The sequence below is a fragment of the Nuphar pumila genome, chromosome 10 (assembly GCF_984573655.1).
Source record: "Nuphar pumila chromosome 10, dmNupPumi1.hap1.1, whole genome shotgun sequence".
In the NCBI taxonomy this organism is placed as follows: Eukaryota; Viridiplantae; Streptophyta; class Magnoliopsida; order Nymphaeales; family Nymphaeaceae; genus Nuphar; species Nuphar pumila.
In genome coordinates this window covers 107595745-107623454 of record NC_143258.1, presented here as the reverse complement: position 1 = coordinate 107623454, position 27710 = coordinate 107595745, and the positions used below count along the sequence as shown (strand labels likewise).

Genomic DNA, 27710 nt, shown 5'->3' with positions numbered 1-27710 from the left:
TGGCGCTTATTCCTTTGCATCCAGAATACTGAGCATCTGATGAGAATATCAACATACACAAGTTTGAATTTTCACATGGCTTCCATTCAGTGCATTCAACTGGTCATTGATCTCTGCGTAACAGCATAGGCAGATCAATGAATAGCCAAAATATCTGACTGAGTATATACTTCAAGTATACTTAGTCTGCAATTTGTGGAGAGGAGACGCTGGTTGTTATGAAGGAGAAAGGCAATCCCTGGGTGAGCTTGGATGTGTTTCTAAAAGAAATACCATAAGAATTGAGGCTCTTGAACAATTAATTGGTACAGAAAATCCATCGTTTTGATAAGTGAATCCGTCTACAGTTTCATATAGCATTAGGTCCACAAGTAGCACTGGATATTAAAAAAAAAAGTGGGGGGCTACAGCCTTGACGTCCCATTCACGGCATATACAAAAAACAAAAGAAAAAAAAAAGAGAAAAAAAAAGGGGGACTACAGCCTTGAGGTCCCATTCATGGCCTATACAAATATGACAAAATTGCTTTCTTGAAAGTGATATATGCATAGTCATGGGTTGCCATCAACTGAATGGGTAATTATCCCCATCAAGCAAACTGGTTCAAGTTTATGCACAGCCACCAATAACACTGTAAGGTGGCTGAACCTCCCTTCTTGACCTTCAATCGATATGATGAACTTGGCTTCAATAATGGGCTGGCCCATCATGGTCCTATATGAGAAAGGGCTCAGTTTGACCAGGCTAAAAACAAATGGAAAAGCAATAGGCTTAACGGTCACTTGTTTCACGAGAGGCTGCAGAAAAGCCTTCCGTATGAAAGAAATAGCCCGCATAAACAACCAGACCCAGGCTTGCACTTGTGTAAACACAAATGACTGACATAGATTGAAATCTTTTCTAACTATGCTGCATGAGTGAGAAACAGAATGGAGAAACCCCATATATACATCAAGTATGCAGGGGTTGGAAGGATGCGTTGAAAGAGGAGAAGCAATTATAAAACTACTACTAAAACCATCAAAGATAAGACATAAAAATTAGTCTGACAACATTCTTATCTTCTACTGTTAATACAGTTTCAGGAATTATTTAGGCATTCTCGTGGATCTTTCAAGTTTATTCTGGCATCATCAAGTTTAGCTTTTTTCCATGGAAAAAATCATTTATACTTGGTTATTTATGGTATCACTTATTGACCCTTTCATTTATCATCTAAACAAGAATTAGGTGATATTAAATTCATTCTTGTTTACACCAAGGTTTTGTGATTATTAGAAATTGTTGCTTAAATTATTTTGTCTTCTTACATAAAAGGAAATTTTCCAACATGTTAAGCTAACCTATGCTAATACTGTCATGTCAATCTTAGATGGGCCTTTTGGGAACTGCAGCAGTACCTCTTCACCAACACATGAATACTTAACTTTCATATTCATTAAATGTATATTAAGAGAAAAACTTATTTGATGGCAAAACTGGTACTTTTTCCCTCCTTTGTTTCTAAAAGTTTTTCTCTACATCCAGCCTGTGAAGAGGGAACTACAGGTACACCTATTGCATTGTGGAAAATACATACATAAAAACCAGGGTAATGTCATCCCAAAAATACTGGCAAAGTTTTATTGGAAGTGCAAGGGCAATTAATTGATTTATCTAATGCAAAAAAGTATACAACAAATAGAACAAAATCAGCATGCAACAGAGTTGAAGGTGCCACCTCCAAATCGATGAAAAAGGACACTTACTTGAGTTCGCAAGATACGCTTGTCTACTTCTATCTGCTTCTCTCCCATTCCTTTCACTTTCCCTCCAGCTTGTCGTTCAAGGTGTGTCCACATTTTTGTCAGTCGTGGTAGTTGATATTCCATCTGAGCCAATGAAACCTAGCTACAGAAAACCTTTCATTGTTGGATCTCACTTTAAGTTCCAGGGCTTGAATATGAGACATCTAAAATGCAAGACACAAATAATTGACAGCAGTAGCCTTTTGAACATGTCAGGTACTCAACCAGACATCTAAGACCAAGTGATTCCTGGGTAGGAACTATATCTCAATTGTTATTTTTTATAATCCCATAAAAAAACTTTTATTTTCAAATACATAATAATAAGTTAAGTAGCATGTTATGAAAGTCCATCTGACAAAGGCCACCATGGAAACTTTTCTGAGAGGACTCACTTCCATTAAATAAATAAGAAGTTATAGCTGTCGGTTGATGAGATATCAATGAAACCAAGCACAGAAAAGATTAAAAGAGCACATCAATTGTGTAGTCAATCCATTGTATGTTTGAATACATCCATTTGGCTCTTGCATATAATTGAATTTCTGATTGCATGCTTCCATGTATTACTCTTTAAGTATTCTTTGAGTCCTTGGAAAATTCTTTTATTCCTTTCCTTCCAAATAAGCCACCACACAAAAAAAAAATCCACCATTGCCAAGGGCTCCCCGTGAAACAATCATCAATATCAACAAAATTAATAGTAAAATCCACTGAAATTTTTTCTTGTAAAGATTTTTGGGTTTTTGTGTAATGAGATATTGCGAAAATATAAAGAGTGCATACAAGCACTTACAACAATGAATAAAAGAGACAATATCACAAGTCCACAAAGGGACAATACAAGCACAAGCCTTTAAGAAGGCAACAATATAAAAAGCCTCTTATTGAGAAGAGAGAAAGCTCTCAAGAATGAGAAATATACAAGGGGTTCACCCCTATTTATACAAGAGGGAGAGGAGCAAAGGGATGGCCAAAAGGCCTCAAAAGGAGAGCCAAAAGGGGGCTCCCATAGAGTCGTTGGGAGCCCCCAACGGTCACATTTGTGACCGTTGGGGGCTCCAACGACTCTAAGGTTGGAGCCCCTTTTAGTCCTCAAAAGAAATAAAAAAAGAATTTAAAAAATAAAATTACATTTTATCAGAAAACGAAAATAATTGTTTTCTAAAACAACTATGTGAAATTACAAAAATACCCCTATCGGGTATTGATGTAATATACAGAATATATATATATATTAGATACATTTTAACACCCCCCCCTCAAACTTTACAGGGAAATGACGAAAAGTTTGCCAAGAAGAAACATGAAGCGAGGAGCCGGAAGAGATTTAGTGAAGAAGTCCCGTCAACTGATATTCTGAAGTGACATATGGAAGAGCAATGGTTCCTCGTAAGAATTCGTCACGAACATAGTGGCAATCAATTTCGATATGTTTTGTACGCTCATGAAAAGTATGATTGCTCGCAATATAGATGGCACTCTTGTTGTCGCAACATAGTTTTGAGGCTTCGGTAATATCAACTCCCATGTCTTTAAGCAGACTGTGAAGTCATACAAGTTCCATTGTCGTAGTTGCCATAGCCCGGTACTCAGCTTCAGTGGATGATAGTGAAACTTTCTGTTGCTTCTTGCATCGTCAGGCAATCAAAGAGTCCCCTAAAAAGACACAAAAACCAGTAGTTGAGACTCGATCATTGGGATTACCTCCCCAATCTGCATCAGTATAAGCAAGAAGATTCAAGGAAAAAGAGGAGGATAGAAATAGCCCTTTATTGATGGTATTCCGAATGTAGCGGATGATTCGGAGAACAGCACTCATATGCACAGTTGTAGAAGCATGCTGAAATTGGCTAACTGAGTGAACCGCATGAGTGATATCTGGTCTGGTGATGGTTAAATAGGTAAGAGACCCAATGAGTTGTCTGTAAGGTATGGGATCTTCCAGAAGAACCCCATCCTCCAACCGTAATTTGGCATTAATAACCTCGGGAGTCTCTACTTTCTTGTCATCAGAAATCCCAGACTTAGAATATATATCTGCGGCAAGCTTCATCTGTGACAAAAAATATATCCTCTAGGAGAATATGCAACTTCAATTCCAAGAAAATATCTGAGAAAACCTAAATCAGACATATCAAAATTATTTTTTAACATATTTTTAACATCAATAATACTATTTTGATCATTCTCAGTGATAATCATTTCATCAACATAAAGCAACAAAATTACAATACTAGAACCTGCATGTTTAACAAAAAGAGCAGTGTCGGTATAACAAGAGTGAAATCCTAATTTTATCATGATATCACTGAAACGATCATACCAAGCCTTAGGAGCTTGTTTAAGACCATACAATGCCTTCAAAAGCCGAAGTGTTTGACCTTGCTTAATATTAATTCCGGGTGGCGGATCCATGTAAACTTCTTCACTTAAACTTCCATTTAAAAAGGCATTTTTTACGTCAAGTTGATAAATAGGCAATTTTTTGGTTGATGCGACAGCTATTAGGGTCCTGACACTGGTCATTCGAGCTACGGGAGCGAATGTTTCTTCATAATCAATGACATATTCTTGGGAATATCCCTTAGCAACTAATCTAGCTTTATATCGTTCTAAGGAGCCATCGCTTTTAGTTTTAACTTTGAAGACCCAGCGACAACCAATAGGTTTTTTGTGTGAGGGTAGGTTAACTATTTCCCAAGTATTGGCCTTTTTTAAAGCATTTAGTTCAACTTGCATTGCTTCAACCCAATGTGGTATAGATTTAGCTTGATTATAGTGAGTTGGTTCAAAATAAGAATGTAGAGTTATTAAACATGCCCGATAGTTGGGGGTTAAGGAATCATAGGATACAAACCTATTTGGGGGTATTGATATTCTAGAAGAATGCCTAACTTGTGGTTCCTCAGTGGATTCAGAAATTTGAGAGTATTTTTCGAGGGCACTAATAGGATTTTCTTGATTTCTTCTTGAGTAAACATTTATATTGGTATCACTATCATGAACATTTATATTTGAATCACTATCATTTTAGGGTGTTATGTCAAGAGGGGATACCTCACGTGTATCGTCTATGTTTTCAAGAAAATCTTCTTGTATGTCATCAATAAGATCATATAAGAATATATAATCAATTTCATTTGTTTCTTCTATTTTATCAAAACCGTTTTCTTCTTCTAAAAATGTTACATCTTTTGAAACATATAGTTTATCATTCTTAAAATCATAACATCTATACCTTTTTTTATTTTCACCATATCCTAGAAAAACACATTCAATTGCTTTTGGAGATAACTTATCCTTTTTATGTAATAGGACAAAACATTTGCAACCAAAAATACGAAGACGATTGAAATCGGGTGAAAATTTAAAGAGTTTTTCATAGGGAGAAGCATTTTTTAACTTAGAAGAGGGCATTCTATTGATTAGATAGGTTGAAGTTAAAACGGCTTCGGCCCAAAACTTCTTTGGAATATTCCTAGAAACAAGTAATGTTCTAGCGGTTTCTATAATGTGCCTATGTTTCCTTTCCGCTAAGGCATTTTGTTGGGGAGTCCTAGGACATGACTTTTGATGGCAAATGCCATTTTGGGTTAAATAATTTTGGAATTCGTGAGATAAGTATTCACCACCGGAATCGGATCTTAAAATAAATATGTTATTTTGAAATTGATTTTGAACCTTTTTATGAAAATCTTTAAAGAAAGTAAATACTTCCGATTTATGACTAAGAAAATAAATCCAAACATACCGAGTAAAGTCATCAATAAACGTAACATAATATGAATAGCCCCCTTTAGACATAACCGGAGAAGGCCCCCAAACATCCGAATGTACCAATTCAAAAGGTCTTGATGAAAGAAAAGTTCTAGTTGGAAATGGAATAGACTTCATTTTTCCAAAAATGCAATCTTTGCAATTAATTTCTTTTTCCTTACAAAATTTGTTTCCAAAAGGAAAGAGATACATTTTGGAATAACTTGGATGACCAAGTCTTTTATGCCAAGTTTCCATGTTTTTTTCTTGGACATAAGAACAAAAATAATTTGTAGGGAGATCGAGATGGTCCATATAATAGAGGTCTCCCTTTCTATGGCCTTGCCTAATCCGCTTCCCGGACCGGAGATCCTGCACAAAGCAACCATTAGATGAGAAAGATATTTCACATCCATGGTCGGCAATTTGAGAAACCGAAAATAGGTTTAAATTTAGTTTGGGAACAACTCTTACTTTTGGAACACAAAAATTTTGAGAATCTTTAAAAGAGCCAATACTTAAAATTTTTAAAAAGGTTCTATCGGCCGTAGAGACACAAGAGTCCTTTGAATTGGTGCAAACATCAATAAGTGCATTTTCATGAGGGGTCATATGAAAAGAAGCTCCGGAGTCAAGGATCCAAGAATACGTACCGGATGATGATGTCGGGGCGATAGCCGCACCCGATGTGGAGGAAGAAACCTTTAGTATTTGTTGGAGAGCCATAGATATTTGTCCAAGAGTTTCTTTGATGTCATTGTTTTTGCCTTCATCTTCTTTGGTGGTGGTTTCTTCAAGAGAGGTCACCTTAGGCTTGAAGGTTCCAATAAGCTTTGGACAAGCGGGTTTAATGTGACTCGGCTCATTGCAATAATGACAAACAATCATTTTTCTTCCTCCATTGTAGTTTCCTTGTTTCCCAAAATGAGGAGGCTTATAGGTTCTAACATTGTTACCCGGTTTTGATACGGCAAGGACTTCATCAACATGCTTACTCATGTCAAGCCTTGTCTCCTCTTGAGTGATTTCGGCAATAGCATCCTCAATAGGAGGAAAAATAGATCTATGGAGAAGTGAGGATCTCACTTGCTCAAATTCGGGATGTAGCCCAAAAAGGAATTGAAACAATCGCTCTTGTTCCATTTGTTTTTGCCTTAAATCAATATCTTCCATAGAAACCCATTTTGGCTCCAAAAGAGCCAATTCATCCCATAGTGGGTTTAGGGCACTATAATAGTCTTGAATGCTAGAATCACCTTGCTTGGTGGTTCTAATCTTTTCTTGCAAGAAGTATGCTCTCGTAAGATCCTTTTGGGTATACATACCCTTCATAAAGGACCAAGCCTCATTGGCTCTACGAAATTTAGCTATAGCACATACCTTAAGCTCAACATTGTTCATAAACCACGCAAGGATTTTTGCGTGATTGTTTTCCCAATCTTCCACTTCTTTTTGATGATTTTCAATGGCCTTGAGGCGAGCATCTCCTTCAAGAGTCTTTTCTTGACCTTCTTCGTCCTTTGTGAGCATAAGCTTAGGTTCCGGAACGGTACCCATGACAAAACCCCAAAGCTTCTTTCCTTTGAGATTATTTTCCATTGTTGATGCCCACATCATATAATTTTTTCCATTGAGCTTGAAAGATAGGTCAATCTTTGCCTCCATGATGTTGCCAAGAAGTGAAAAGATATCCACTAAATATGAGATACACAAACCACACCTTTCCTTCAAGAATCGAGTGGCTCTGATACCATGTAATGAGATATTGCGGAAATATAAAGAGTGCATACAAGCACTTACAACAATGAATAAAAGAGACAATATCACAAGTCCACAAAGGGACAATACAAGCACAAGCCTTTAAGAAGGCAACAATATAAAAAGCCTCTTATTGAGAAGAGAGAAAGCTCTCAAGAATGAGAAATATACAAGGGGTTCACCCCTATTTATACAAGAGGGAGAGGAGCAAAGGGATGGCCAAAAGGCCTCAAAAGGAGAGCCAAAAAGGGGCTCCCATAGAGTCGTTGGGAGCCCCCAACGGTCACATTTGTGACTGTTGGGGGCTCCAACGACTCTAAGGTTGGATCCCCTTTTAGTCCTCAAAAGAAATAAAAAAAGAATTTAAAAAATAAAAAAATAAAATTACATTTTATCAAAAAACGAAAATAGTTGTTTTCTAAAACTATGTGAAATTACAAAAATACCCCTATCGGGTATTGATGTAATATACATAATATATATATATATATATTAGATACATTTTAACATTTTGAACATCAAAGATCCATAGGGGATTTGATTTTTAGACTGCACATCTGATTAACCTAAAATACAGCCTTTCAACTCCAGAAGTAGTCCCACAACAGAGTCAATGATATTGCCAATATTTTGAAAATATCACAATATTATGGGTATTCCAAGGTCAGCCGATATTTTCCTGAGATTTTCAAAATCACCAAAACTGAAAATATCATGATATTATCCAAAGATTTTCAAAAAACATCTTTTTATATGTTTTAAAAGTATCTTTTTTTTTATATTTTAAATTTTTTTTCTAATTGTTTCTTTATATTTTTGCAAGAAAATACTATAAAATCTATTATTTCTTATCTTTTTTATTGTTCACTATATTTTTTCAAATTTTAAAACTTCCAAAAAAAAATTGAAAAAAAAAATCCCCGAGAAAAACCTTGCCGTGAACGATACTAGTGACTATGGTTAAAGGTTCTATAGCTTGGTTCACAACTATATCACAGGGATTCGGCTAGGAGGGTGCCGCGTCGACGCGACTCGACGCGGGTGCGGGTGCCGCACCGGGTGCGGTCAACCCGATCCTGGGTGCATTGACCGCACCCAGGATCATTAAGGTCCATTTTTTTAAAAAAAAAAATTGCCCAAATGGGCTTCTCGAATTTTTTTTTAAAAAAAAAATTGCTGAGTCAGCTGCTGCAGCTGTTCTGTCAGCTGCTGACAGCTGCAAAATAAAAAAAAAAACTATTCCCCGACCCCCTTTTTATATATATATATATATATATATATATATATATATATATTACATTTTTGCCCCTGCCGCAGCCCCGCACCCGGGTTTTTTGGAAGTGCCGAATCCCCGCAACCGCATCCGCACCCATGTGACATAGGTTCACACACTTTTCAAATAAACCAGATGCATAACATTTTACAGAACTTTCTTAGAACTTGGATAGGTGCCCGAGTAATTTGAATCAAGCAATATAAGTGGGCCAAGGATAAGCAGAATTATGAAAGGCCTTTTAACTAGCCAGTGTAAGGCTGAAAAAGCATCTAATCTTGCACATTTGGACCCGCGAAAGAGGCATCTGGAAAGAAAACAATAAGGATAATCCCAAATCCTTATTTGATTTCTCAAAGATCATTTTTTAAATTTTTGGTTATGCCTTGATTAAAATAGCTTTCATAGTATCAATTGTCAAGAGAACTTTGATGGACAAAACCACGTCCATAAGAAAACCTTTCTCATTTAGATAATCTAGACACCATTATCGTGAATCATGAAAAAAATTACTAGCAGTGTTGCTTGTATGATGCAACCTCTTCTTTCCACTAACATAAAAGACTTTTAATAAACAGCCTAGACATGACATCGTTTTTACTTTAAAAAGATTTTCATCAATCAGATCATCGAAAGCATGGAAAAATTTATTAACAAAAAAAAAATATGCATGATTTGAATGAAGTTCTTAGCAAACCATCACATTCTGTCTGGACTCTGGACGAAGTCTAGAAAATTTTCTTTTGTTTGTGAAGGGCCTCAACACAGTCCTAGATAAAGAGGATATCTAATTTCCTTGGGTTCCTAAAGTGAAACCCTCGGAAACTAGTCTTTACAAAAGAGAATTTGTGTGACAGTATCTCCGTTTTGTCAGACCCAAGTCCCATGTATCCGTAACATTTGCTTGTTCAGCATTCGGCAAAATAACTCATCCAAGTCTCATCCATTTTATAGGTGTAATGAGAACTCTGGTCAATGCATGTTGACTGTAAGAAATTCTCAATTACCTGTGAGTTGCTTATGTAAAGCACCTCCAGAAGACCCAATGATGATACAAGGTTCAAATTATAAACATCAAAATAGTTTGGTATTGACATATGAACAAAGGAAAAGACTTGCCTGTAAAGCAGCTTCACGAGTTGCAGCTCGTTGATCAAAAATATCCAAAATGAGGGAAGTCCTGTCACAAACTCGTACATCTCCTCCCAAGGCCTTTTCAAGGTTGCGAAGTTGCCTGAAAATTTCAGCAAAATTAACTCCAGGCAACTGAATTTTTGCATACATTTGTTTTGCATATGCATAAAGCTTCCACATCTAGTAACCTACAGGAAGGAATTAATATAAATGATTAAAGAGCATTAGGATTCATTTTAATTCCTATGTTTTCAAAAAAACTTTTGAAATGTCACATGGAAATCCATATTGTCTTACCTATTTACCTAACTTCACCAAATTGTTCATCAACTAGGCAAAAGATTGTACAAGAAGAGCAGAGAAGTGATGTGGACAGTCAAAATTTAACTAGAGGTAACATAAAAGTTCTAAATTATGACAAAGTTTTGCAATCAGATATTGAAAATATGAGCACATTTACTCCTAAAGAGTGTACTGTTGTTCCATCTGTAACCTCATTCCCAGAATGGACCATCATGATGATTAGTTACATTTCATAAATGAGAAGCTTGTTTCTATGATTAGAAAAAAGGAATGAAGACATTTACATGTCAAAAAAGAGGGACTTTATATTGAAAGTGAATGATATGGCCAAGGGTAAAAGGATATGAGACATGCTATTATTGCATTATTTCCTATCAAGAATACTACATAACGGGTCACAACACAGGAGTGAATTGAAATATCCTGTGTAGGATAAGGGTTTTCTCTATGGTAGATCAAACACTTCTACTTGTAACAAAGTATGTGGAAAGATAAAGAATGCTAAAAAGGCATTCACAATGTCCAACAATGGACAAATCCACAAAGAGGATAATAGTCAAGTCCACTATGGGACAATACATACACAAGCTTTAAGAAAAGCACAAACTAAAATATAAAATCTCTTTATTGAGAGAGAGAGAGAGCGCACTCAAGCTTTTTGAATACAAGAGGATACACCCCTATTTATACCAAATGAATGGGGTCAAAAAGGAGGCCAAAAGGGAGCTCCCAAAGAGTCGTTGGGAGCCCCCAACGGTCACATTTGTGACCGTTGGGGGCCCCAACGACTCTATTGTGGGCCCCCTTAAATGGCTTGAACAAAAAAGAAAAAGATAAAAATAAAATAAAAAAGAAGATAAAAAATAAATAGAAAAGAAAATTAATTGTTTACTAAAATAATTGTGAAAAGACTATAATACCCCTATCAAGTATTATAGTATAATACATACATATATATATATATATATATTAATACATATATTTTAACACCCCCCTTCAAACTTTATGGGGAGATGATCAAAAGTTTGCCAAGGAGAAACATGAAGCGTGGTGCAGGAAGTGTTTTAGTGAAGAAATCCGCTAGCTGATATTATGATGTGACATATATCAATGTGACTATTTCACGTAGATACTCATCACGAACATAGTGGTAGTCCATTTCGATATGTTTGGTCTGTTCATGAAAGGTGTGATTGTTGGCAATATAAATGACACTTTTGTTGTCACATCAAAGCTTTGAAGCTTCATTAATGTTAACCCCCATATCTTTGAAAAGACTTCGAAGCCACACAAGTTTTATTGTAGCAGTTGTCATAACCCGATATTTAGCTTCAGTAGAGGATAGTGAGACTTTTTGTTGCTTCTTGCATCTCCAAGCAATTAAAGAATCTCCTAAAAAGACACAAAAGTCAGTAGTTAAGATTCTATCATTAGGGTTACCTCTACAATTTGCATCAGTATAAGCAAGCAAATTTAATGAAGAAGATAGAAATAGCTCTTTAGTTATGGTGTTTTTGATGTATCGAATGACCCGGAGCACTGCACTCATATGCACAGTTGTAGAAGCATGCTGAAATTGACTAGCAGAGTGAACAGCATGAGCGATGTCCGGTCGGGTAATAATCAGATATGTGAGAGATCTAATGAGTTGTCTACAGGGGGTGGGATCTTCTAGAAAAAACCCATCCTCCAACCTTAATTTGGCATTTATGACTTCTGGAGTCTACATTTTTATCATCTGAAATGTCAGACTTAGTACATATATCGGCAACAAGCTTCATCTGTGACAGAATATATCTTCGGGAAGAATATGCAACTTCAATACCAAGGAAATATCTAAGAAAGCCTAAAACAGACATGTCAAAGCTATCTTTTAGCATATTTTTAATATTAACAATACTATCTTGATCATTTCCTGTGATAATCATGTCATCAACATAAAGTAATAATATAACAATATTAGTACCTACACTTTTCACAAAGAGATCAGTGTCAGTATAACATAAACGAAATCTCAATTTAATCATGATATCACTAAATCGATCATACCAAGCCTTGGGGGCTTGCTTAAGAATATATAAAGCTTTTAAGAGTTTGAGGGTTTGACCTTGTCCAATGTTAACTCCGGGTGGCGGATCCATATATACTTCTTTATTTACATTTACATTTAAAAAAAACATTTTTCACATCGATTTGATATATAGGTCATTTTTTGGTTGATGTAATAGCTATTAAGATTCTAACACTTGTCATTCTGGCTACAGGGGCGAATGTTTTATCATAGTCAATTCCATATTCTTGCGAATATCCCTTACCCACTAATCTGGCTTTATATCTTTTTAAGGATCCATCGCTTTTGGTTTTAACCTTAAATATCCATCGGCATCCAATAAGTTTTTTATATGAAGGCAGTTTGACTATTTCTCAAGTATTGGCCTTTTTCAAGGCATCTAATTCTATTTTCATGGCTTCAACCCAATGTAGTATTGTTTTGGCTTGATTATAATGAGTAGGTTCATAATATGAATGTAATGTTATCAGACAAGCCCTATAATTAGGTGTAAGAGACTCATATTACACAAACCTATTGAGTGGAATTGATTCTCTAGACGATCTTAGGGGTTTCTTTTAAAGATTCAAAAAGTTGAGAAAAATTCTCCAAGGCACTAATGGGCCTTTCTTGGTCTCTTCGGGTATACACATTAAAATTTTCATTACTGATATCACCACCACATGGTGATATTTCAATATTGGATACATCACAAGTATCCTCTATATTTTCAGGATAAGCCATAGAATCATCACATATATCATCTATAACGTCATGTAAAAATGTGTAGTCAATTTCATTTTGTTTTTCTAGGTTTTCAAATCCATTCTCATCTTCCAAAAAAGTTACGTCTTTTGAAACATATAGTTCGTTATTTTTTAAATCAAAGCATCTATAGCATTTTTTTATTTTTCCCATAGCCCAAAAAAACACATTCAATCGCCTTTAGGGATAACTTATCTCTCTTATATAAGAAGACAAAACATTTACAACCAAATATGCGAAGACGATTGAAGTCGGGAGGAAATTTGAAAAGTTTTTCATATGAAGAAACATTCTTTAATTTAGAAGGCATTTGATTGATTAAATATATTGAGGTCAAGATGGCTTCAGCCCAAAAAAAATTGGAATATTTTTAGAGATAAGCAATGTTCTAGCGGTTTCGATAATATGTCTATGTTTTATTTTCGCTAGCCCATTTTGTTGTAGAGTTCTAGGGAACAATTTTTTATGACAAATTTCATTTTGTTTTAAATAATTTTGAAATTCGGTAAACAAATATTCTCTACCGAAATCGAATCTAAGAATGGATATATTACTTTAAAATTGATTTTGTATTTTCATATGAAACTCTTTAAAGAAGGAAAACACTTCTAATTTATGACTAAGAAAATATATCCAAACATATCTAGTGAAGTCATCGATGAAACTGATATAATAAGAGTAACCACCTTTGGACATAACCGGAGATGGACCCCAAACATCCGAGTGTACCAATTCAAAAGGTCGTGTAGAAAGAAAAGTTCTAGTTGAAAATGGAATAGACTTCATTTTCCCAAAAATGCAATCTTTGCAATTAATGTATTTTTTCTTACAAAATTTGTTTCCAAATGGAAAAAGATACATTTTTGAATAACTTGGATGTCCAAGTCTTTTATGCCAAGTTTCAATGTTTTTATCTTGGACATAAGTACAAAAAGAGTTTGTAGGAAGGTTTAGATGATCCATATAGTAGAGATCCCCCTTTCTATAGCCTTGCCCAAACCGCTTTCCGGACTGGAGATCCCACACAAAGCAACCATTAGATGAGAAAGATATTTCACATCCATGGTCGGCAATTTGGAAAACCGAAAAAAGATTCAAATTTAGCTTTGGAACAACTCTTACTTTTGGAACAAAAAAGTTTTGAGAATTTTTAGAGTTAAGTGTTCTAATACTTGCGATTTTTACAAAAGTCCCATCGATCGTAAAAACACATAAACCTTTTGAATTGGTGCATACATCGGTTAAAGCATTTTCATGAGGGATCATATGAAAGGATGTTTCGGAGTCTAAGATCAAAAAATATGTACTGGGTGATGATGTAAACGCAATGGTCGCACCCGATGTGGAGGAAGTGGCTTTGAGAATTTGTTGTAGAGTCATAGATATTTGACCAAGTGTTTCTTTGAAGTCTCCAGTCTTGCCTTTATCTTATTTGTTGGTGGTAGATTCTTCGAGAGAAGCCACCTTAGGCTTGAATGTTCCATTTAGCTTTGGGCAAGCGGGTTTGATGTGACCCGGCTCATAATAATGATGGCATATAATCATCTTTCTTCCTCCATTATAGTTTTCTTGTTTTCCAAAGTGTGGTGGTTTATAGGTTTTGACATTGTTGCCGAGTTTGAATACGGGAAGCACTTCATCAATGTTTTCTTACTCATACCAAGCCTAGTTTCTTCTTGTGTAATTTCGGCTATGGCATCTTCTATTGGAAGAAAAATATATTTATGGAGAAGTGATGACCTCACTTGTTTAAATTTGGGACGTAGTCCAAACAAAAATTGAAACAATCGATCTTGTTCCATTTGTTTTTGTCTTAGTTCAACATCCTCCATAGCAACCCATTTTGGCTCTAAAAGAGCCAACTCATCCCATAGTGGGTTTAATGCACTATAGTAATCTTGTATACTTGAATCACCTTGTTTTGGTGGTTCTAATTTTTTCTTGCAAAAAATATGCTCTTGCAAGATCTTTTTGGGTATACATACCCTTCATAAAAAAAACAAGCCTCATTGGCTCGGCAGAATTTAGCTATATTTACATATACCTTGAGTTCAACATTGTTCATGAACCAAGCAAGGATCTCGGCGTGATTGCTTTCTCAATCTTCAACTTTCCTTTGGTGGTCTTCAATGGCTTTGAGACGAGCATCTCCCTCAAAAGCATTTTCTTGGTCTCCTTCAATCTTGTTGAGCGCTAATTGAGGTTCCGGAATAGAACTCATTACATAGCCCCAAAGTTTCTTACCTTTGAGGTTGTTCTCTATTGTCGATGCCCACATCATGTAGTTCTTTCCATTGAGCTTGAAGGATAGATAAATTTTGGATTTCATGATGCCACCAAAGTGTACGAAGAATAGTGACAATGAATGTAAAGAATAATATCACGTATTTTCTTTTATGAACCGAATGGCTCTAATACCATGTAATGAAGTATCCGGAAAGATAAAGAATGCTAAAAAGGCATTTGCAATGTCCAACAATGGACAAATACACAAAGAGGATAATAGCCAAGTCCACTATGGGACAATACATACAGAAGCTTTAAGAAAAGCACAAACTAAAATATAAAATCTCTTTATTGAGAGAGAGAGCGAGCACTCAAGCTTTTTGAATACAAGGGGATACCAAATGAATGGGGTAAAAAAGGAGGCCAAAAGGGGGCTCCCAAAGAGTCGTTGGGAGCCTCCAACGGTCACATTTGTGATCGTTGGGGGGCCCAACGACTCTATTGTGGGCCCCCTTAAGTGGCTTGAACAAAAAAGAAAAAGATAAAAAAGAAGATAAAAAATAAATAGAAAAGAAAAATAATTGTTTACTAAAACAATTGTGAAAAGACTATAATACCCCTATCAGGTATTATAGTATAATACATATATATATATATATATATATTATTTATTTATTTATTTATTTATTTATTTGTAGGTAAATATATATATATATATATATATGTATTAATACATATATTTTAACACTACTTCCTCCTCAAGCTTCTCAACTTGGCTCATGTGGCTGCATGATGTACATTTATAAAGATTTGCAACTTGGTTTTAAAGAAATTCATTCCTGATAATGACTTTGATTTGATCTGTGGCTCCATCAAAGGGGATGCTGTTGGGTTTTTCTTATTCAATATCTCAAACAGAGAACAGTAAAAACTGACTTCCAATGCAGCATCTAATTTGTTTCTAGTGAATGCTTGCTGAGTTCAATGTTGTTTATGATCAAGTTTAAACTAGAAAAATAAATCATGTACCCAAATTGTAAAAAGATAATGGGCTACCCACATTCTTCCATGTTAGAGACTAAAGAACCAACGAGAAGGACAATCAAAGTTAAATAAATAAAAAAATTAGAGAATGGAGACAAGTATAATGTCACTCAAGAATGACAAAAGAAACATAAAATGAAAGATCAGCTAACCACTAATTTGTCATACTGTTTATGTTAAATAATCATTACCCAGCTGATAACTCATCATCAAAAATTACAGTCTCAACATCAAGGGAATGAATTGCAGCCCTGATTTCTGCAACCTTGCCAGACCCTATGTACGTCCTTGGGTTGGGAGTTCCTAGCCTGCAATCACAAGTACAAAGAGCACAAGCTATTCATTAGGTTCACGTTGATAAAACATAAAGGCCATACTAAGAGACAAAACAAGAATGCAGAGCAATATCAATAAACCTGTCCTTTCAAGAAATCCATAAAAAACGAAGTATTATTAGACACCAAAAGAGGGAAAAAATGAATGAAAGGGGGCAACTAGACCTAAAATTAAGGAACCAAGTGTTAAGTATTGGCCAGATGATAGGAGTCCCTAGAGAATATGCATTGACTAGGTAATACAAGCATAATACATGGATCATAAGTGCATTCACTATCAATAAGAATATAAGGGATAAAATTATTATGCTTACAGCAAAATGATTTATTAGATAAATGTGCAATAAAATCACACTAACAAACTTGAGATCGTCATCTAATAAGAAAAGGATGACTAAAATCTTGAAATACCAACAGTGTGTTAGCACCAAAAAAGAATGACTAAAAAGATAGTGCGTACTAAAACTAAAATCAACATGATAAAAAGCTAAAGGGACGGACAGGATTTGCACAAAAGTTTTGAGAAGTCAAGGTTCACAAAAGAGGTGAAGATTTATCTTTTCTTTGCAGTAGGCATTTATGCCCCAAAAGTCATTCTTTTTTTTTCTTTTGAGAGAGAGAGAGAGAAGCCCTAAAAATTGTTCTTAGAACATGTAAATAAATGTAAAGTGATTCTTTTTACCACTCAAGACAACCCTCACCCTTATCTCCACCTTAAGTGAAGGTTGTGAAAATTCATTTCATATGTCCAGTGTTGTCAATATCATATATTATCGTATCATAGTATCAGAAGGGGAATCTATATGATTTGAGACCCATATCGTATTCGGTACGATTATCGTACTGGTACGATTATTGTACCGGTACGACATGAATCGTATGATACATGGGTGTATCGGACTGTATGAGTCGAGCACCTTTTTTTACTTTTCCGACACAGGAAAAGTGGCAACCGGCCACTTATGGGGGCCATTTTTTAGCCCCTAAGGGTCATTTTGACCCAGTTTTCGCAAGTTCTCCCTCCTCAAACCCTTTTTCTAAGCATACCCATCATATTTTGAGATCATATCAACCCTAAAAATTGGGGCTTTGCTAGATCTATGCCTTAGAAGTGTGATTTTCCTCAAATCTCACCTATTTTCATCCTACCTAACCATTTTTGGCTTCTAGCCCACAAAACTGAACCTTAAAAGTCCTCTTTTACCCTAAAACCCCTCATTTCCATCCTACACACTCATTTTTTGGCTTTTAACCCTTAAAACTGAGTCATAGTGGCTTGATTTATCCTAAATTCGCCCATTTCCATCATACACACATTTTTTTTGTCATCTAACCCTCAAATTCGAACCATAGAGGGATTCAATGTATTTGGAGCATGACTGCATCAAGAGACCCGGCACGAGATCATTGCACACTGGTTTATGAAGGAAATATGACGTTAAACCGCTGTAACTATTGTGAGAGGCAGATTCATGGAGGCATTTCTAGAATGAAACATCATTTAGCCAGTGTTGTTATGGACCCTTTCCTACTCTAAGTCCGACCCAAAGGATCTGCCCCAATCAGGATCCAATCCAGAGGAGTCGCCCAGCCCCAAGATTCATTCCAAGGAAACCCGCCCAGCCTGGAATCCTATCCAGGCGGGGACTCTGGTGGGATGCCCCCCTTAGAATCCCATCTAGGTGGAATTGTTCTTGTGTATTTTACTGTTTTGTCCTCCTATAAATCTATATATAGATCAGGGTTACCGGAAGCGCCTAGTTAAAAGGGGAAGCGCGCTTCCCCGAAACGCGCTTCGAAAGCGCGGAACGCCGCGCTTCCGAAGCGTGGGGGGAAGCGTCCCCCTTTTTTGGGAAGCGTGTTTCCCTTTAATGGGGGACGCGTTTCCCTTTAATGGGAAGCGCGCTTCCCATCACGCTTCCCCAAGCTTCCCCCTCGCTTCCCCTGTTTTTTTAAAAAATTTGTATTTTTTATTTTTTATTTTTATTTTTTTCGCTTCCCCCTCGCTTCCGAGACGCTTCCTAGGTCGCTTCCGAGACACTTCCCGAATCGCTCCTAAGTGGTCCCACGCTTCCCCGCTTCCTAAAATTTTGAAAGTGCCTCGCTTCCTGCTCCTGCTTCTCGTATCGCTTCCCGCTCCCGCTTCCTCAACTGGCAACCATGATATAGATATATCTTGCTTAGTTTATTTTTAATAAAGTTTATTGAGGTTTTTTCTATACTTCGTTCTAGTTTAGGTCTGATATTTTCTCTGAGGGAACGCTCTTCTCCCTCAACTATCCATCTCCACCCCACGTCGTCGGCCCGGAGAGAACGACCCTTCTCCCTCCTCCCTATTGTCAACCCTTCTTTCCTTCACGCACTAGTATGCTGCCCCGGAGATGCCTCTCTCTCCCCCCCACGCAGCCCGCAACTGCGGCGTGTCCGTCTGCCCAGACATGCCAACCCCTACCTGCTCCCCTCTTCCGCATGTGACCCAATGTTGCGCATATTGCAGTGTGTCTGCCTGCCCGAACACGTCGCCCCGCTCATAGTTGCTACCCGGCTCACTCGCACCGTGCCCAGCTTTCCCGGACCGTGTGCCTACGCGTGTCTCCCTGCCGGACATGTGCCTTCCTCTTCCATTGTGTCCTTGTTCGCTTGCGCATTTCGTGTGTGTGGATCCGCAGGATTGTTCTACATGGGAGTTTGGATCCCATCAGCCAACACAAGACTTAGTACAGTCGCATGCACTTTTAAGAATTTGTTAGATGCTGTGAAATGATAGATGTATTAAAATGTAACTCCAAATTTCATTCATGTATATATATATATCTTTTTTATTATAATACCTGAAAGAGTATTTCTATAATTTTCCCTTTTACGCATATTCCCTTTGGAATTATGCTTGTAATTATTTTCTTAACTTTTTCTTTTTCCTTTTCTTTTATTGTTTTTTATCTTTTATTTTTTTGAACCACATTGGCGGCCTCCCAATGAAGTCGTTGGGGCCCCCCAACTGTCACAAATGTGACCATTGGGGGCTCCCAACGACTCCTTTGGGAGACCCCATGTTGGCTCCTCTTGTGTGGATGTGTATATATAGGGGTGCTCCCCCTTTGTAAAAATAAGCTTGAGAGTCTCAAGCATTTACTTTTTGGTTAATGCACTCATCGCATGCCTTTCTGCATGTTTGATTATTTTACGCTTGTATGCGTATTTGTTCAAGTGTTCTTTAAGTGCATTTGAGCACATCTTTTATAAAGTATTAGTGCTCGGATGTGGATTGTCTCTTCGTGAACATCTTTACATGGTATCAGAGCTTGGTTGAAGATAGAAGATCGTGGGATTCTTCATTTTTTGAGTGCCTCAAAAAGTGTGCCTTTGGTGTTTTGAAGATTAAAGTGGTGGATTCTCTTCTCCCAATATTTTAGAAGAGTTTTGCAACAAGATCTAAAAATCTTACTTTGGTACGTATTTCTTCTTCCATCTCTACTCTATAATGGGTGAAAAAGAATCTCATTTTGCTCTCGGTTTTAAACTAAACGGCTCCAACTATCACGTTTGGGTCGGGAACATGGAGGCCCATATAAAAGGGAAGGGTCTTTGGGGTTATGTGCAAGGCACAATCCCGGAACAGGAACCAAAAATCACCATGATAACGGAAGGTGAAATCAAGATCCTTGAAGGGGACGAAAGAACCAAAGCTCTTGAGGATTATTCTAAGAAGCACGATAAATGGGAAATAAAAAATTTCAAGATTCTTTTTTGGATTTTTTTATCGGTTGAAACTAAGATTAATGCAAATATTATTAAGTTCAAGAAAGCTTCGGAAGCTTGGCATTATCTTGAAAAACTGTATACATCAAGGGATTTGTCCCATAAATACTACCTTCAAAAGAAGGCTCTTACTCTTCTCCAAGGTGACATGACCGTTAGAGAATACTTCGCTGATCTTTCTTCCATTTGGGACGAGCTTGCCATGCTCGAACCAAAATGGAGTGGAGAAGCGATTGAACTTCGTCACAAACAACTAGAAGAAGATCGATTCTTAAATTTTTTGAATGGGCTAAGGCCCGAATTTGAGCAAATAAGGTCTTCTCTTTTGTCATCTTTCACTCATTCTCTTGAGGATGTTCTCACCAAATTAAGTAGTGAAGAAACCCGTATGGGTATAAGTAAGCAAGGGTCAAATGTGCTTGCGGTCCCCTCTAACTATGAAGACAATGATGGGGTCAATGCGATGTCTAAGCCCCAAAATAATGAAAGAACCTATCGTCCTCCTCATTTTAAAACTCAAAATCAAGGGAGAAATAGTGGGCAAGGAGGAAGGAAGGACTATAGCAAGATTATTTGCCATTTTTGTAAAGAACTGGGGCATATCAAACCCATATGCCCTAAGTGGAAGAAACTTCTAACCATGGCGACCACTAGTATACCGCAAAAGGAGGAGACGTCTTCATATGAATCTCTTTCACTAAATCAAATAGTGGAAGCTCTCCAACCTCTCCTCAAGAGAGCCACCTCTGGTGCCGCCGTGTCTATCGTTTCTCCTCCAGATAAAGTTTCTTGGCTTTTGGATTCGGGTGCGTCTTTTCATATGTCCCCAAACATGTATTCTCTTTCTGATTATTCGAAAAATATTTCCCCATCTTTTGTTTCTACTGTGGATGGGACTTCTCTTGAAATTAAAGGCATAGGTAATTTTGAAATTCAAGATTTTTGTATTCCAAAAATTAGATTTATACATAAATTAAACTTGAACCTTCTTTCTGTTTCTCAACTCTCGAACCATGGATGTGATATTAAATTTTCTTCTGATACATGTTTAATACAAGATCGTCGGTCAGGGAAATTGATTGGGGAAGGCTTTAGGAAGGGAGACTTATACTATATGGACTCTCTTCAAGTTCCAAAAAAAAATAATTGTAATGTTGTCAGACATAAGGATATAAATATTTGGCACAAAAGACTTTGTCATCCTAACATCACCAAGTTATCTTATTTACATTTTGCTAAAAATCTTTGTAAAAATGCATTCACTTGTAATAATTGTATTCTTGGAAAAATGAAAAGTATGCCTTTTGAACAAAGATCTATGTTTACTTCTAAATCTTTCGAAATCGTTCATTCCGATGTTTGGGGACCGGCACCAATTGTTTCGAAATGAGGATTTTCCTACTATGTGATTTTTGTGGATGACTTTTCTAGGTACTCTTGGATTTATTTTCTTAGACATAAGCATGAAGTTTTTTCATGTTTTAAATCATTTCATGTGATGATTAAGAATCAATTTAACAGTAATCTTAAGATATTCAGAAGTGATTCTGGAGGAAAATATCTCTCCAATGAATTCAAGAAATATCTTGAAGATAGTGGTATTGTTCACCAAAGGTTTTGTCCTAAAACCCCTCAACAAAATGGGTTGGCCGAAAGAAAACATACGCATATCATTGAAACCACTCGAACACTTCTTATATCCCAAAATATTCCTAAAAACTTTTGGGCTGAGGCGGCTCTTGCTTCTGTGTATTTTATAAATCGTTTACCATCTAGGAATTTGGGTAAAATTTCTCTTTTTGAAGTTTTATATAAAATGGAACCTGATTACAACAGGTTACGAGTCTTTGGTTGCAAATGTTTTGTTCTTATAAATAAGAATGATAAACTTTCTCCTAAGGCTACTCCATGTGCCTTTCTGAGATATTTCGAAACACAAAAAGGGTTTCGATGTTACGATCCTAGAAATGATAAGTTATATGTCTCAAGAAATATGACATTCTTGGAAAATGAGAGTAGCTTTGAAAAAAATATTTCTCACCACGAAAATGTTGATTATTCTTTCTTATTTGACTTACTGTCTAGTAATGATGATATGTCTAGTGATGATGAAATATCATCAAACCAAGATGATGAAAATGAAGTAGATATTGAAGAATTTAACTCACCCAATAGTCAAGGAGATAGAATCTCAAATGACCCAATAACCTATTCTCGCAAAAATCAAGATACTTTCAGAAGTGCTATTGAGCAATATGATGAGTCTGTTCCTGCTTATGATCACAGACGATCTGAAAGAAATAGGAGACCTCCAACTCGATTTGTCTCTTTGGACTCTTTTTCACCCAGATATAGGGCTTGTCTTAGTGTCATTCATTCTTACTTTGAACCAATAAACTTCGAGGAAGCCAAAAAATGTGTAGAATGACAAGAAGCTATGGAAAATGAACTTAAAGCTCTTAGGAAAGCTAAGACATGGGAATTCCAAACTCTACCTATTAGAAAGAAAACTAAAGGTTGTCATTGGGTATTTAAAGTTAAGACTAAGCGATGGATCTCTAGAGAGATATAAGGTTCGCTTAGTCGCAAAAGGGTATGACCAAGAATATGGCATTGACTATGCAGAAACTTTTGCTCCCGTAGCCCAAATGGTTACAGTCAAATGTCTTATCACTATTGCGTCTATTAAAAAATGAAACATTTTTCAAATGGATGTAAAAAATGTCTTTTTAAATGATGATCTTAATGAAAAAGTTTATATGGATGCCCCACCAGGCATGAAAATTCTTAAAGATAAAGTTATTCGCCTTCGGAGAGCCCTCTATGGTTTAAAACAGACTCCAAAAGCCTGGTATGACAGATTTAACAATGTAATGTTAGAAAATGATTTTTCTTCCTGTTATACTGATACTACATTATTCATTAGAAAATTTGATGCAGGGATTGTGATATTATTACTTTATGTTGACGATATGTTAATCGCAAATGATGATGTTCAAGGAGTCAAGGGTATTAAATCTGTCTTGACTTCGAAATTTGAAATGTCTGACTTAGGTTTTCTGACATATTTCCTTGGAATTGAGGTTGCTTACTCTCAACGTGGTTACTTTTTATCTCAATCTAAACTTGCTTGTGAGATTATTGACAGGTCAGGAATTTTTTATGACAAAATTTGCGAAACTCCTGAAACAGTGGGCTCAAAAATGAAGATTGATGATGGGATTCCTCTGACCGACCCCACTCCTTATAGGCAATTGGTAGGCTCGTTGATGTATCTTAGCATCACTCGGCCTGATTTATCACATGCGATCCACATTGCCAGTCAGTTCCAACATGCTCCCACAACGGTTCACATGAGTGTTGTTCTTCGCATCATCAGATATCTTAAGGGAACTGTAAATAAGGGAGTATTTTTGTCTTCTTCTTCTGAATTAAAGTTAATTGCTTATACTGACTCAGATTGGAGAGGTGACCCTAATAATTGTCACTCCATCACTGGTTTCTGTGTTTTCTTAGGAGAATCATTGATTTCCTGGAGATGTAAAAAGCAGCAGAAGGTCTCTTTGTCCTCCACCAAAGCAGAATATAGGGCCATGACATCCACCACCATAGAAATTGTATGGATTCGGCGTCTTCTAGAAGATATGGGAGTTCACATTGGAGAACCAACAAAGTTATGTTGTGACAATAAAAGTGCAATTTATATTGCCAAGAATCACATTTTTCATGAGCGAACAAAGCATATAGAAATGGACTGTCACTATGTCTGAGAGGAATATTTAAAGGTCATTGATCTCCCGTACGTAACATTTGAATATCAGTTGGCAGACTTCTTCACTAAGGCTCTTTGTTCGCCTAGGTTTCACTTCCTTCTTGGCAAACTTGCGGTCATCACACCGTAAGTTTGAGGGGGGTGTTAAAATGTAACTCCAAATTTCATTACATGTATATATATAAATATATATATATCTTTTTTATTATAATACCCAAAAGGGTATTTATGTAATTTTCCCTTTTATGCTTATTCCCTTTGGAATTATGCTTGTAATTATTTTCTTAACTTTTTATTTTTCTTTTTCTTTTTCTTTTATTATTTTTTGTCTTTTGTTTTTTTGTTTTTTTTTTTAACCACATTGAGGGCCTCCCAATAGAGTCATTGGGGCCCCCCAACAGTCACAAATGTGACCATTGGGGGCTCCCAACGACTCCTTTGGGAACCCCCATGTTGGCTCCTCTTGTGTGGATGTGTATATATAGGGGTGCTCCCCCTTTGGAAAAAAAAACTTGAGAATCTCAAGCATTTCCTTTTTGGTTAATGCATTCATCGCATGCCTTTGTGCATGTTTGATTATTTTACGCTTGTATGCGTATTTGTTAAGTGTTGTTTGAGTGCATTTGAGCACACCTTTTATAAAGTATTAGTGCTTGGATGTGGATTGTCTCTTCGTGAACATCTTTACAAGATGCATGAGTTCAGAGAGTCTTAGAAGACTATGAGTTGCACCATCATGGCAGATGGGTGGACAGACAGACGACAATGAAATTCGATAAATATTTTTGTTTCTTGTCCTAAACGTGTTAAATTTTTTAAATCCATTGATATGTCTAATAGACAAAAGACAGAAGAAGAGTTGTATGTGATTTTTAAAGCTGGGGTGGAGGATTGAAAATGTAGTCCAATTCATCACTAATAATGCAGCAAACTTCAAAGATGCTAGATTAATATTCCAAGAGGAATATAAATGCTTTGTTTGGTGTCCATGTGCAGTGAATTGCATTGATCTCATGCTTGAAGATATTGATGAAATGGAGGGCATTTTTGAGTGCAATGAAATGTGCAAAAAAGTAACAAAATTCATTTATAATTATTCAACCATCCTAAACTTGATGAGGAGGTTTACCAAGGGCCGAGTTGATACGCCCTGAATTGACAAGGTTTGCTACAAATGTTTTGACTGTACAGAGCCTTGTCATTCATCAAAATGAATTAAAGCAAATGTTTGCTTCACATGAGTGGTTTGTAATGAAGATTATGCAGAAACCTACTGAGGTTTAGATAGTGGAGATAGTCTTCTCTATGGAGTTTTGAAAGAGGTGCAGTATGTTTTTGAAGATGACGGTGCCACTCGTAACAGTGATGAGGCTCCAGTGATGACCTATTTGTATGATGATATGGACAAGGCAAAAGAGCAGATTATATAAATTTTCAACAGCAACAAAAAGTATTATATGTCAGTTTGGAGGGTGATTGATAAGAGATGGACTCACCAACTCCATCAAGACATTCATGTTATTGCCTCTTACTTCAATCATGCCTCTTCAATCCTGCCATCAAATTTTCTCCCACATTCGTATATGATAGGGAAGTACAAATGGGCGCCCTGAACTCCATTGAGAAACTTAATGTAGATCATAGTCTCCATAGACAAATTCATGTGGAGTTAACAAAGTATGAACAAAATGAGGCAGACTTTAGATGAAGGAATGCAATCCAATTACGCAGCTCATTGCGGCCAGGTATACATTTGAAATTCAATGTTATTATATTTAGCCCCAAGAGGGGTTGGCGTAATGGGGTGGGGTCTTGGCTGCTTGACGGGCAGTCAAGGTTCGATTTTCATGAGCGTCGTCCCTCTGCGCAAGCCAATGCGTAGCATAGGCCCTGGGGGCAGGGGTCCTAGCCTCAAAGTTTTACGCTGCCGGCACGATGACTGTAGGTATGATAGGTTGAGCCAGCGCGACCAAGTTTTCGTGCCAAGTGTGGTTTTTTCAGGTTATAAATTTAAAAATATGTATATTATATTTAATTATGTATTTTTTGTGTTGCAAGGATTCTCTCATGATATATTTTTCTTTTGTTGGTTCATATCAATAGTGTTATGGTTTGGTGGAGATGTTCCTTAATTATCTAGGTTTGCACAACGTTTATTGAGTCAGGGATGCAAAACGAGTGGATGCAAGAGAAAATGGAGTTCTTTTTTAATGCATCCACACAAAGAAAATGAATAGACTGGAGCACTCTCGATTAAATGATCTTGTATTTGTCGCCTACAACATGAGATTGAAGTAAAGGTAACATTAAGATATATGTTAGTTGATCTACTTTAATACAACTTGTATTCTAATTAATATTTGGATATTACATACATAAAAAAAATTTTGAGAAGACGCCAGAAGAGCAGCTACAATACTATCAATAGTCATGGTGTCTTGGATGATGATGATGAGGATTAGAGGTAACTGGAGGCTCAAGTGGATGATGACAATAATTATGCTGGCCCAGAGATAAATGTGGATGGAGGAGAAGAAGACAACTCAGAAAAGGAAGATCCATCATTTGAATAATGTTTTCGTTATGATCGACATATTAGGATACTTCTTCTTTTGCTTTGTTATGTAATATATAACTTTAATATCAAACATTCATGTTTGTGACATGTGACTTTTGTTAAATATTTGTTAGGAGTGTTATCAGTATCGTTTTACTAGTGTCATGTTTATGTTTAGTTACTCATAATGCATATATTCATGTTCTTTTGTTTCTATTGCATTCTATAAGTGTTTTCTGAATTTTTTAAAAAATTTTGGAAATTTTCTCTATTTTTTGTAATTTTTCAGATTTTTTTGTGGTTTTTAATTCAAGTTTTTTCCCATATCTTACGATATTGTACGATACACACATATCTCAGGCTCATGCGATATGGGTTCCGATGCGCTAATTACAACATTGCATGTCATCTTGGTTTGTTTTCTAAAAAGAATAAGGCATCTTGGTTTGATATTCAACCCAAGACTAGTGGATAACTAACTAAATCATGAAACTTAAGTGATGCGCTAGTTTGAGGGCGAGCATGAATTTAGGTGGCTAAATGGATATGAAGATATAATTTTTAATCAACTAGTAGATTTGGTGTTAACAATTTATTATGGAAGCAACTTTTAAGTTCCTGGAACAAAAGCTAATCCCAACCCACTCAACACAATCCTGTCTCCACCTTATACTGAAGGGTGTGAAAATTCATTTCATACATCATCTTGGTTTTCCTTCTAAAAAAAGGTATGTCATCTTTGGTTTGATAATTCAACACAAGACTCATGGATAACTAACTAAATCATGAAACTTATGTAACAAGCCAGTTTGATGTCTAGCTTGGATTTAGGAGGCTAACATGGACTTGATGGATATAACTTGAGTCAACTAGTAGATTTGGTGCTAACAAATTATTAGGGAAGCAACTTTAAGTTCCTGGAACAAAAACTAATCCTACCCCACTGCCTTCCTCCTGTCACTATACTATCCTCATTATCAATCAAGATCATCATTGTTAAATTGTGACCTGCACTATGCCAAATAACAGATGAAGAAAGATGATCATAGGAAACAACGTTACCTTTTCACCACAAATAAACTTAAACTATAAGCTAAATCCATAAGGATAATGTCCAAATGAGCATAATGCTCTCATTTACTGTAAGAGACTAAGAAACGAAAGTATTTCCAAGACAATTTGATAAA

At 36.3% G+C, this 27710-nt stretch overlaps 1 protein-coding gene across 2 annotated transcripts in view; it reads right to left on the bottom strand.

Moving 5' to 3' along the window:
* The window catches only part of LOC149827828 (GTP-binding protein, HflX), a 52857-nt gene that overhangs the window by 20355 nt on the left and 4792 nt on the right, over nucleotides 1-27710 (bottom strand). For both annotated transcript variants that reach the window (XR_016434965.1, XM_090019675.1), the window contains exons 3-5: nucleotides 16292-16408; nucleotides 9698-9812; nucleotides 1750-1887 (exon numbers count right to left, since the gene is read on the bottom strand). Coding sequence is in view for 1 of the 2 variants with exons in the window: in XM_090019675.1 (XP_089875801.1) it covers nucleotides 1750-1887; nucleotides 9698-9812; nucleotides 16292-16408 (370 nt within the window). In the remaining variant the exon portion in view is untranslated. The remainder of the gene's footprint in view (nucleotides 1-1749; nucleotides 1888-9697; nucleotides 9813-16291; nucleotides 16409-27710) is intronic.